The 13,493-nt window shown below is 38.3% G+C and overlaps 1 protein-coding gene and 1 long non-coding RNA gene across 5 annotated transcripts in view; both read right to left on the bottom strand.

The window, feature by feature from the left end:
* LOC118537124 (uncharacterized) overlaps window positions 1-8,644 on the bottom strand; it is a 52,085-nt gene extending 43,441 nt beyond the window's left edge. Inside the window, exon 1 of one of the 2 annotated variants that reach the window (XR_013441245.1) lies at window positions 8,248-8,644. This is a non-coding gene — a long non-coding RNA (uncharacterized LOC118537124). Of the gene's footprint in view, window positions 1-2,166; window positions 5,020-8,247 lie in introns of those variants that run through there. The other variant, XR_004917956.2, reaches the window with a different exon arrangement.
* A 4,313-nt stretch (window positions 8,645-12,957) lies between these two features.
* MMUT (methylmalonyl-CoA mutase) overlaps window positions 12,958-13,493 on the bottom strand; it is a 30,805-nt gene continuing 30,269 nt past the window's right edge. For all 3 annotated transcript variants that reach the window (XM_036094413.2, XM_036094425.2, XM_036094418.2), the window contains exon 13: window positions 12,958-13,225. In XM_036094413.2, coding sequence (XP_035950306.1) covers window positions 13,097-13,225 — 129 coding nt within the window. In that variant the 3' untranslated portion in view covers window positions 12,958-13,096. The remainder of the gene's footprint in view (window positions 13,226-13,493) is intronic.

Genomic DNA, 13,493 nt, shown 5'->3' with positions numbered 1-13,493 from the left:
AGAAAGTGAATCTCAGTATGGAAAAAGACTAGTCATATAACACATATTAAGCCTCCTTCAACTTTGCAAATGTAGTAGTATACAGACTTAGAAATCATGGACATCAATTAGAACTGGAATGGATACGCTAAAACTAGAGACTGAGCCAGGGAAACCAGGCGCTGCACAGTCAGATCACTACCAAAGATTAGCTCATGGTCTGGGAGAAGAGGAAATTAGCAAACAAGAAAAATTAGCACCCAATAAATGTAAAAATTCTAAGACAGGGGCCACAAATGCAAGATCAGCCAAGAAGTTTAATTCCACAGTATTTACTGGGCATCTACTCTCTGTGCAAATTTTAGACTGTGGAGAAAATCAATGTGAATTAGACTTAGTCCCTACACGTAAGAGCAGAGTCTGATACAATACAAATTAGTAAATGCTCCAATAGCATATGAAGCTCAATATTCCAGCTCAATATTCCATGAGTGGAATAGGGAAAGATGGAAGAATATTGGCATGTTTTAGAGAGGAAGCAGCATCTTTGTGTAACATTGAAGAAATGATAGAGATCAGAACATGTATTATAGGTAGACACAACACTTATTAGCACAGAAATAATAGGAACTAGAGCATTTGGAAGAATAGAAAAGGGAACCTAAGAGAACAGGCAGACTAGACAGGTAGAAACTGATGAGTGAGAGAGGTTGGGGAATGGCATCTTGTGTGTGCCACCATAAACATCAGTTAATATTCTTGAAAATAAGTGACCCAGACACACAGTCAAGCCCTCTGGCTGAGGGAGGCAATTCCATGGAACAAAATTTCAGGAACTAAAGAGACAGCCAAACAGGGAGTGGGGTATTTAACTATCCCTAACTCTGAGGTCCTGGGAGCTGATGCTGAGGAGTTGGATTCTGCTGGATGGCATTCAACTCTGCCCTAGAGAATTCTGTCAATCCACTTAGATAGTGACTCTCTCCCCTTGCATTTACTCTCTGAATAATGCCTCTGACTTTAGAGTTTGGGTCTCCCTTATGAAATAAAGTCTCTAACACAAGCTCAAAATATCATGAGTAAATCATCTTGATGTTTTGGGAAATCCTGGACCAAATATCAGGAATGCTAGACTCCCTTATTTTTGTCAGTCTTGTTGTTTTACTGATTCTTTCCATAAGGCAGAGAATAAAAGTTGCAGAACTCCAAAAGACAAATATCAGATCAAAGTGTGTTTCCAAAACAATTCCTTTTTATTTCCAACTCAAGGTATTATGAAAGAATAATCATATTTGGCTTGCACTGGTTTTCTGGTTTTTCAGTCCTCCATAAGTGAAGTATCTTGTACTTCCAAGGTCTGGGCAGTAAAGACCCTACCTATCCCAGGAGAGGTGGGCACAGATAAAGCCATCTGAAAGAAAGCTCCAAGGAGATGACCTGGCCACGGCTCACCTGAGGCAAGACCATCTCACCCCCTCTCCTATGACCAAGATGAATGACGACGCTGGCATGCTATTACCACTTTTCCTTTCAAATTTAAAGCACTGAGTGGAGGCTTCTATTATTTAGTAGAAGAATGAATATTTATGCTGAAAAGCATTGAACTAACAATTCCAATCCCGAAACTCAATTTGAAATAAACATTAAGATTGGTGCTCATATTGAAACAACCCAAATGCTCATCCATTGAAGAGTTGTTACATAACCATAGTTCTGAAACGCCATGGACAATGAACAAGAATGGGGTAGATCCACACATGCTGACATAAGACATAATACATTTTTATAAAAAGCAATTCACAAAACCGTAATACAGAATTGTCCCACTTATAAAACATAAAAACATATATAAGTGGTACACATATAACATTTTATAGTGAGCACATCTAGAGACTGGAATGAAGTAGGATTTTCACATTTTCTCTACACATTTCCATATTGTTTGCATTTTATGGTGTATAATCACCTGTCTCCTGTGTGACTTCAGAAAGGTTCTGTGTCTGTACATAAGTGGTCTTGTCTTATTCTACCTTGCCAGCTGAGGGTCTCAGATAGCTGAGGGGCTAATCATTATTTCACCACAACTGGGATGTGAAACTTTCAGGAAGTTACTTTGCCTTTCTAAGTGTCAGTTTTCTTATCTGTTAGGAAAGGGGAAAGGATCAACTAAGAGTAAATGTCACATACCTTGGTAAAGTTGAATTCAAGGGAGCTGTGCTTATTCATTTCAGCTCTGTTGCTCCATTTGACCTTGTAGTACCCAATCCACAGCTCCCTGAATAAACAACTGGACTTTCTTTTCTTCTAAGGATATTCAGAGTATCGTGGGCTTTCTTCACTGTGTTTTAGTCAGTTCCTTATATCTTCTGGACTATACTCCCGTTGGAGGAAGTCATTGAGAAGACATGACCACCAGTTGACCCATAAAATGGGCCCGGGCAATCAGAGGCTCCTTCCCCACTCTCTTGTCCTTAGAATGTACATTTTCACCCACTATTTCTATACTAGGAATCACTTCAAGGATGAAGCCTTGAGAAAATCATGTGTTACTGAGACCATCTGGACTGTGTATGTGACTGAATCCCATTAAGGATTCTCTATAAACTCTTAAGATTTTGATGGCAGATAGTAGAAATCTACTAGTCTTGCTCAGGATAAGATAAGTCTGGGATACCCCATGATAAACGTGGGAACTCCCAAAGTTGCTAACAAACATCCACCTTCTCCTAATTCCTGATGGACAAGAGGAGTCAATTCCATTTTGGCAACTGAATCAGTGACAAATGCTTTTTTTTTTTTTTGCCTCTAAATGGACAATAATTTTTAGTTTTGGATGAGAGGCTTTCGGTACAAGGGTCATCTAGAGCAGGGAACAAGAGAACACAGTAGGTGAGGGAGGACAGTCTCTATATACTTGGGGCAAATGGGAGACAAATCTCAATTGAATCAATACAGCAAAACTAGCTAAGAGGCAAGTGTCTCTGGTTCCCGCCGAAATAGCTGGCTGAGTCCTGAATGGTTCTGCAGGGAGGAGGAGGAGGATGGGAGTGACATGGAGAACAGAGCGACAGTCTGCGGAAATGGAGTGAACTTTGGTGTTGCCACTGGTTTCAAGGCTTGATTCCACCACTCAGCTGAAAAGCCCTTTAAGCACCCTGGGCCCCATTTCTCATCTGTAATTGAGGATCCCAACACATGCTTCTCAGAATGAAATGTCAAGTGGCCCGCAGGACAAGTGCCATTTCTTCCACCTCTGCTCCAGTTCTTCCTCCCGGGGTGTCCTCCATGTCTGTTCTTTCTGATCAAGGGCTTCATCTTTACAGGATACCACAGGCTTTTATTCAGCTGTCTTCTCCCTCCACACGAGATGTTCATTGTTAAGGAGAGTTTATTCTCTTACAACAGAACTATTTTTCTATTTCCCTGATCATTTGATGTGAACACCAACCAATCAGCATAGATATCGGTCACTATGCCATAGTCTTAATCCCCAAAGAGTATGAGTTGAGAAAGCCACATTCCATGGTCTTAGGTAGGCCCCTTGGAGGACTGAATGAGCTGGTCAGAAGAGTCCTTGGCCTCCATTTCATTAGGTATGTTGTTCTTGATGATCTTTAATTCCTCCTATTTAGATCAAGGGCTTACCATAACCTGGCTTTCACATCCTTAATAACCATATAAATCAACACTGTCAGGATTTAGTTTCTATCCAAAAATTTACCTAAAATATATGTATTAAGCTCTCATTCTTCTTTATCTTTCTAGTTTTTTTTTTCCTTAAATCTGTACCACTAGGAAACTCTGAATGAATTTGCTCTAAGCCGATCCTTATAGAAGTCACGCAACTAGAAATGTAGAAAGGCACTAGAAAATGGCAGAGAAGTTCATGGAAAGTACAGAAAGATTTTCTGTAAGCTAATGTAAGGTGAAACTAAGAGTTTCCCTTAACCTCAGTATTCTTAATAAAATTAGCTTGACCCACTGTTACAAAGGAACTTCTAGTTTTAAACAGTTGGGATGTGCTTAGTTGAATAAAGTCTCAATAATTTTTTTTTTCCAATTTAAAATTCTTATGAGATACATCCCATTCAATGGAACTCTCATAAGAGAGGTCAAAACAGAAATAATTTTTAAAAAACCATACACACGACTGAACAAAAAGGCATGCACTGACATTGTCTATTGGGTGAGGTCATGGAAAGGATGTGACTGCCAATTGACTTGAGAGCAGGACCTGGGCAATCTGAGGCTCCTCACCCCTGCCCTGTCCTTGGAATGCCTGCCTTTCCCATAGCTGGAGCCATTTCAAGGACATAGCCTTGAGATTAAGATGTTGTTGAGACCGTCTGGACTAATTTCGTGACTAAACCCAGTTAAGACCTCTATATAAAGTTTTCAGATTCTGGCAGGCAGGTATGGAGAACAACCCATCTTGCAGCTACCCAAAACAAGCCTCATAAGTAAGTTCCCTTGCTTATTAAAACTACCACCTACCAATCTGAAGTGGTCTGCCTCTTCTTCAGTCTCTCCCTGCCCTCCAAGTATAGGGGCCAATTTCATGTTTCATCCGGGAAGCTCCTGAGATTACAAACCAACACTATCTGACCTTCAAGTAAATAGAGCAAATCCAGATTTGTGGTCATATGAACTATGCCATGCACGTGGCATTTCAAAATATATTTCAGGGACCAGTCCTCCATGTGTCATTCAGTGTCTCATACAACAATGATAGCTTATTGCATATAAAGGTGAAAATTGTTGCTGCAATGTGCACAGTTGATAGAGAATAGAAGCAGCCCCCTCAGCAGCTAATAAAAGGCCATCTGGAAATAGTCTTCAACACTGATGTTACATTTCATTTTTTTTAATGCACTAGAGATTGCATGGAAAATTAGGTTTTGTGAAAGCTAGCAAAGTGGCATGTCTGTTGCCTTTCCTTGGGACTTTGTCATTTATATTTATGATATTGTTTCTAAACTGACAAGGTGACTCAAGTCAAATCCATTTACAGAACTTACTTTGGATGTGCTGCTGAAGATTTCTATACATCACAAATCCACACCTTGGAAACAGACTAAATATCATACCTTATGTACTAGTGTCCTCTGATATTTGTAGTAGTTAAGGTAAAATAAAAAATCTGATTTTTTTTCGTTCCAGTCTTAACTGAGTGAAAAATTTGTCCATTGTCTTATTGGATAAACCATACATTTGTTTTCTTTCTCTCTAAGGGAAATAAAACTAACATTCTTCAGTGTTTACTCTGTCTGAGACACACATTCATATAAAAAACACTCAAGAAGGGCGCCTGGGTGGCTCAGTTGGTTAAGCGACTGCCTTCGGCTCAGGTCATGATCCTGGAGTCCCAGGATCGAGTCCCGCATCGGGCTCCCTGCTCTGCAGGGAGTCTGCTCCTCCCTCTGACCCTCCCCCCTCTCATGTGCTCTCTCTCTCATTCTCTCTCTCTCAAATAAATAAATAAAATCTTTAAAAAAAAAAAAAAAAACACTCAAGAAGAGTATTAAAGTACTAAGAAAACTGAGGCTCATTAGGACAAGTAGATAACTTGCCCAGAATCCAACAGGTGGAAGAGGCTGAACTAGAACCTAGGTCAGTCTAATGCCCAAGTCCATGCTTTTTCCATACCTCCATACAATTCACTGAGATTGAGCTGAGCTACTACATCCTGCAAACACAACCATAAAAGCCTACAGAGGAAGCTTGATCGATGGGACAGAAAGCAAAAAAGGAAAATATATTCATATTGGAATCAAAATCTTAGGAAGCATTATACCCATCAATACCCACAATTAGGTTAGTTCCACAACACCTGCACTTCTTCACCACCATCTAGTGGAACTTCAACAGACACAAGAAGTGAAAATGTTTTCTTTTAGCCCTGTGCATGCACACATGCGCACACACACACAAATATACACATATGCACCTGTTAAAAATACTCAAATTATTTAATGAAATAAAGAACTTGACAGAGGAGGGGCATCTGGGTGGCTCAGTCATTAAGCGTCTGCCTTCGGCTCAGGTCGTGATCCCAGGGTCCTGGGATCGAGCCCCACATCGGGCTCCCTGCTCAGCCGGGAGTCTGCTTCTCCCTCTCCCACTCCCCCTGCTTGTGTTCCCTCTCTCACTGTGTCTCTCTCTATCAAATAAATAAAATCTTAAAAAAAAAAAAAGAACTTGACAGTGGAAATGTATCCATATAGAGAAAGGGTACATGCAGCTGTGTCTCTCTCTGTCAAATAAATAAAATCTTTAAAAAAAAAAAAAAAAGATAGTAGGAAGGGAAAAATGAAGGGGGGGAAATCGGAGGGGGAGACGAACCATGAGAGACTATGGACTCTGAGGAACAAACTGAGGGTTCTAGAGGGGAGGGGGGTGGGAGGATGGATTAGCCTGGTGATGGGTATTGAAGAGGGCACGTTCTGCATGGAGCACTGGGTATTATACACAAACAATGAATCATGGAACACTACATCAAAAACAAATGATGTAAGGTATGGTGATTGACATAACATAATAAAAAAAAAAAGAACTTGACAGAGGAAATGTATCCATATAGAGAAAAGGTACATGCAGCATTCCTTAGCACACTATTTTCTTTCCACTCTTGGTTCCCTATGGAGTGCAGAGTTCCTGTTAACATTCTCTTCAGAAACTGTTCTATCATACACGTGTTGGACTCTCCTGGTTCTTCAACTAAACTTGGTCTCCATAAAGCCATACTTTCATTGGAAATAAGGGTGGGTGGTAGGGTAGATGAGAGCATAAGCTGTGCACAGGTGACTAAAAATATACCTTGGCTGCAAATTTCCCGTTGTGCAGAAAATCCACTGCAAGAATATACTTCAATCTGCCCTTTTTCTCTGCCCCTCCCCCTTCTATTACTCACACAAATACCCTTTTTACTCCTTTAGCTCCTTTATATTCTCTTCCAGATCAAAATGCATGTGTGTAAAAAGATCTGATATGGATTGTCAATAACTCTTCCAGAGTTATTTGCAGTTTACTCTCAGTCCTAACTGGAATTAAAGATGCAGTCTACTGTTAAAGGAATTTCTAGCACAAGCATGCAGGAAAGTGTATTTTGGGGCAACATCTTTGGAATCATAGTAGTTATTTCTTCTCTTGCTCTACAAATTTATTGTCCAAATGGATAGCAACTTTGAACACAGAAATTTTGAATGTGTAAAATGACATCTTTTATCAAGTAAATCATGGTAATCCAAATTAGCCACATCCTCAGGAAAAATATCTTACTGAAAAATTTTTACTCAAGTGAAGAGTGATTCATACTCACAAATTCGCTAAAGAACACTTTTTAAAGAACCCTTAGCTGAGTTCTTAGCAAATGTAAGTCTAGAATTATCTCAAATGTCTTCTATAATAAGCATTTTGGAGGGCAAAAAGGATACTTGGAATCCTGAGACCAAAAAAAAAAAAAGAAAGAAATCTTTTCTATTCTTTGCCTTGTAACCAAAATAAATATTCTAGTCAAAAAGCCTGGGTTTTGGGGGCAGGGGAACTGTCTTTCTGTTTGGGCAAGCCAAGTAAGAAGTGATTAACTCCTCTCACCTAAAAAGGCAGGGAACACAGCTTGTCTTCCTTTTTTGGCCTCTGAACCATTTTATTTAAATGATGCTGCCAACATACTTATATATAACAGCACATATCTGAAAGTTTCTCCCCCAAGCTATGGAATGATTTGCCAGTGATGCCAGATTGCTTTGTGACACATATTTACTACAACGACCCTGGGTTTGAGTGTAAGGTTTACAAAGAGGATTGAAACTAAGAGGTCTATTGTGAGCTAAACTGCATTTTTAGTGAGAAATCAGTAAGGATTCCAAAACAAGAGGTATCTCCCTAATCACCGGCCGCCTTGGCCAATCGTAGGCAAAAAGGGAAATGCAAAATGTCTCCTCGCCTCCTATCTCATTGGCATTTGAAAAAGCTATTATCTATCACAAAGGCCTTAGTTATAAAAAAGGATGTGAGAGAAAAAAATTCATATAGCTAGGATAAAAAGAAAAAAATATATAAAATTGTGTGGCTGCTTCAATAATACACAAATTTATCTTCTACTGAAATCAGTGAGCTACCTGGAGGAAATCAATTTTTTAAAAAGATTTCACGGTAAGATGTTAATAAATGATAAGATCCATATCCTTTTTTCAACCTTATCATGAATTGCATGCTTCACCCACATTGACTGTCCCATTTCCCTGAATAAGCTCTGTTTCCACCTACCTGTTTTACATACTCACACTTCTGCCCACTTAACCTCTCTCATTGTTTTAGGCTCCAGGTGTAGTCTCCTCTTCGAAGCTTTCATTTCCGCCACAGGAGAAAATTGGCAACTTCTTTAGTGTTCTCACAGCACTACATGGAGACCTCCTTTACAACACACAGTCACAATCTCCTTAGGAGCTCATCTGCTGCAAACTGGCTACCAGCCCCTTGAGAATAAGAAGCATGTCAAATGCATATATTATTTTTATTTCCAAGGGCTAGAAGTGACGCTAGCATAAAGTGTAAAAATAATAATTACTATAGAAAACATTTATTGGTCTTTGTCTGCCGCATAGTTCAAAGCAGGTTCCGTGCATTATCTCATTTAATCCTTAAAACAAACATTTGACGTGGGCTCCATCATCATCCCTCTTTTAAGAGGGCAAATCGCAGCAGAATCCTTGCAAGACTAGGACGCGGGAGACTACAAAATAAATGGCTCCCCCTGGAGTTCGGCAGTGCATAAGCTGTGCACAATTAGCAATGGCCTCTCAATGTTTTAGAATCAAATGTAAACGTTTAATTTAATATTAGGCTTTTACCAGATGAATTTGTAATTTTAAAAAGTATGTTTAGGGGTCTTGGATGCCTTAAACCGAAGAACATGTTAGAGGCAAGGAGGGTCATCTGCTTAGTGTCCTTTTAAACTTATTGTCTAAATAACCATTTATTCTGACAGAAAATTGTCACTAAATTGTTCTGATGACCATATGGTCTAATAAAATGACAAAACTAAAGGAGACAATAGGACAGACTGTTTGCAGTCAAGTAAAAACAGTCCAGAAAAACCTAAGAATGTCATCACCGTTACTCTATTTTTCTACCCCCTCCCCCAACCCCCATCCCAAGCAAGCTGTAGGCTAAGCTATTCATTCACAGAAAGAATTAAACAGCAAAAATGTTGTTTTGCTATAGACATATGTAATGCTAACTGGCCATATGCAGCACTGCTAAAACACAATGAAATCTCATGTTTTAATTTTCCAAAAGTAATAGCACGTTAGAATTTAACAAATGGTAACCAACCAATGAAAGTACATATTACATAAATTCATGACATTTATCTTAATTATATTTTGCCCATGATCTCAGAACCAAAAGGGTATTAAAAGAATAATCCTGAAAGAAGTTATTAAATTCTGCATTGCTCTTTTTTAAGGGGCTTCAGAGAAATATGTGTTTTGTGTTGTGTGTAAATACTCTTAATAAATCACGCCCTGATCTCATGTTAAGTGGTAAGAGGAGGTCAGTATAACAAGAGGTTTGAATGCAGAGGGAGGAAATAGGCCATGAAGAATTAGTAACTTAAAATGAGTTAATGTGAATTAGAGACGAATTTACTAAATAGAATTCAGTAAGAATCTCATATCTAAGGTCATATTCTAGCTTCAGTGCTAAAGAACAGATCATTTTAGCACAAATGCAGCACAGTTCATGAACAATTATCAACATGTAGTTGTATTGACCACAAATCACAATCACAAAGGATGACATTAGGTGCATCTAAGCAGATTATTAAAGAGTTGTGCTTTTCCTGACAGTGTTTACAGAGCCTATGGGTCTCTAAGATGCGCATCATTTCAAATATTTTTTAAGGAAATAGAATAATCCTGAACTTAGGGAGACACCTACAGGTACAGCAGAAAAAAAATAAAAGGAAGATCAGAGAAACAAAACAATAGCATTATGTTTATTCAAGAAAACCAAAATGATTTTTCTTTGAAAATATTTTAAATGCTGAATTTTTCATAATGTTAGGCACAAATTTTTGCCTAATGACCTAAAGGATGGTTCATAATTCTTCAGAAATGGAGTCGGGATTTGCCTATTGGTAGAAATAACATTAATTGTTACCATCATCAAGATCATTTTTACTGTGTCTACCAGATAGCAATAAGCATATTTACATATTCATCACTTTGATAAGTTTTTTTTTTTCCCGCATTTAAAATAAAAATATACCTGGTAAAATAAACATCTTCTACGTTAGCAGTGTCTTAACATAAATGGTTTTATTAGATCCTTTTTTTTTTTTTGTAAAGGAAAAATTTTGAGTAGTATGAAGTGGATAGGAATTTAAAGATGCTAGTGGAGGGCGGCAGGGACCCATGGCATAACCTTTTCTGTGGGTAGATAGACCTAGAGCTATTTAACAACCCCCTCAGCTCTCCCCTCCGTTGTATGAATCCCCCCTCCCTGAAATGGAAATCAGAGGAATAAATCATCCTGTTTCTTTGGTTTTGTTGCTTTAACTTTTCCACTTTTGAGCAGGTTTTGTTCGGAAAGGAAGCCTCTTCAAAGCTCTCCTCTACTTCCTATACTATGATAATATTTATATAACACTGACATTTCCATTAAGTTGCAGGGAAAGGATTTTGATGTCTTCATGGTACCCTAAACACATCATCCTAAGATGCTTCCAAAGCCAGAAAAACTCTAGTATTGACAGAAGGATCACTGGAAAACAAATCCCGTAATTTTACCCTTTCCTGATTTTGACATTATGCCAGGATATCCAGTCTCAAAATCACTGCCCATCAAAAACGGCCCACGAAAGAACAGCCAAAATAGGTGAGGGGATATAGGAGATTCCACACAGTGAATACCCAAGGATCAAGAGCCTTTTATTTTTTTTTAAAGGTACAAGACAGATTCTGTCCATTCAGTCTCCCAAAATAAGATCTGATCCTCTCCATGTTTGTCATCTCTGAGCAGCACCAGGACAGGTAAGTTTAGATAAGAGAATTTCTCTAATACATTATTCTAACAGTCCTCTCATTGCCAGTCTTGCCCCATTAAAGGGCTCGTTCCACACAGCTGTTGTGCTAAATATAAATCTTATCAGATTATTTCCATAGTGAAAACCCTTTTATGATTCTGTCCTTATCTTCAGGATGAAGTCCAAATCCCTTAACTTGCCTCTATACATAACCTGGCTCCTGCCCACCTTCCCAGTTTTCTGCCTTCCCATTCATTCTTTTTCAACAATTGTAATAATACAATAACAATATTAATAGCATTTATAAAATAAATACTACCTGTCAAGACTGTCCTAAATACTTTTATTGTGGTAAAATACCTGTAACATAAAATTTACCTTATTTACCATTTTTAAGTGTGCAGTTCTGCAGCTCTAAGTTCATTCATACTGTACAACCATCACCACCATCCGTCTCTGGAACTTTTCATCTTCCCCAACTCAAACGCTATAACCACTCAATTCCTTAATGTCCCATTCCCTTTCCCCAGGCCAAGGCAACCACTATTCTACTTTCTGTCTCTATGAATTTTACTATTCTAGGAATCTCATATAAATGAAATCATATTTGTCCTTTTGCGCCTGGCTGATTTCACTTAGCATATTGTCTTCAAGTTTTACCTATGTTGCTGCATGTGTCAGAATTTCCTTCTTTTTTAAGGCTGAATAGTATTCTAAGTATATACCACATTTTATTTATCCATTCATCTTTCAAAGGACACTTGGGTTGCTTCTCTCTTGGCTATTGTGAATAAAGCTGCTATGAACATGGGTGCACAAATATCTGAGACCCCACTTTAGTTCTTTTGGATATAAAACTAGGAGAATTACTGGGCCATTTGGTAACTGTTCAATTTTTTTGAGGAATCCTATCATTCTCCCCTGAAGCAGCAGCCCTGTACATTCCCACCAGCAATGTACAAGGGCTCTGTGATAATTTTAAGTCAGAGGTACCTATGACAGGTAATCAACTTGACTGGCTACAGGATGCCCTGATTGTGTATTATTTCCGGGTGTGTCTGTTAGGGTGCTTCTGGATGAGATTAGCATTTGAATCGGTGGATTTAGTAAAGTAGATTGCCCACTCCAGTGTCTGTGGGCATCATCCTATCTGTTGAGGGTTTGAATGGAACAAAAGGCAGAGGAAAGAGGAATCCATCCCTTTTATCTCCTGCCTCACTAATTGATCTGGGGCATGTCATATCACCTTTTCCCGCCCTTAGGCTGTGATTTACACTATGGGCTCTCTTGATTCTCAGGCCTGTATTCAGACTTGGACTGAGTTATACCACTAGCTTTTCCAGGTATCATAGCCCTTCTACACTCCTAACTTACATCATCATTCTGGAGAAAGCCATATTAACAACCTAACACTTTCATTTTAGGGAATATTCATAAACACCCACTCTCCTGGGTCCTGAGCCAAGCCCAGCAATAAGGAGGTCACATGTTCATGCCCAGGAAGAAAGTAAAGTCAGATTTGAAGAAATATTCTGCCATTTCTTCCTTATTCCAACGTTTAGGTCTGATTAAATATTCTTATTGAAGTGATTCCAGTAGAATTTGGTTGAAGATCACAACCATAATATATTTCTCTATACTCTTCGTACTTTTTCCAAGATAGGTGTAATTATTTTGTTCATATATGGATTTTGTTTTCTGGTGCTCAAGTCAATATAATGCTAAACTGAAGAACTGGGACTAGTCAGATTTTTTTTTAGGTAAAGTTTAATTTTTAAAATAGAAATAGTTTTATAAGAAATACTTCAAATAAATATCATGACTTTTTAAAATAATACCTTTGTCTAGAGTTTCTGATGAAGTATTAAACATGTAAAGTTTTTAAGGGTATATATGTTTTTTAAATTTTTAAAGTAAGACTGTACATATACAATTAGAGCATCACAAAATTCTTATAAGTCAGGTATTTTAATGTAAAGCTTTCAAGAAAGCACATATCAAGTGTTGAATTAAACTGAAGACATGGTTTTACTCTCCGATTGTCACTGAAAGACTATTTTAGAAAAAAGCTAACACAAAAACAGGATGTTACATAGATTGCTGCTTCTTTTCCAAACACTTCTCAATATCATCAAGCACTTGAACGGCAGCCTTTGGAATTCGAGTCCCAGGACCAAATACATTGGAAACTCCAACTTCAAACAGAAATTCATAATCCTGTTGAAAGAATTTGTTTAATTAATAGAAGAGGCAATATTTCTAATTTCAAGGAAATGAAACTAGGACAACAAACAATGTCCCTTATTCTTTGTCACCGATGCCCCCAGCTTTCTCAACTGGTACACCATTCGCATTTGGAGCTGAAAAGAATCCTTCCCGGGATTGCTAATAATAACGACTAGCACCCATTTTCCAAATACCCCAGTGTGTGATGTGTGGTAAGAAGCAGTATGACCTACTGATCAAGAACTTCCAAGCCCAAAAC

Source organism: Halichoerus grypus, chromosome 9 (assembly GCF_964656455.1).
Source record: "Halichoerus grypus chromosome 9, mHalGry1.hap1.1, whole genome shotgun sequence".
Classification (NCBI taxonomy): Eukaryota; Metazoa; Chordata; class Mammalia; order Carnivora; family Phocidae; genus Halichoerus; species Halichoerus grypus.
Note: the sequence above shows the minus strand (reverse complement) of the source record. Positions and strands in the feature narration are given on the sequence as shown.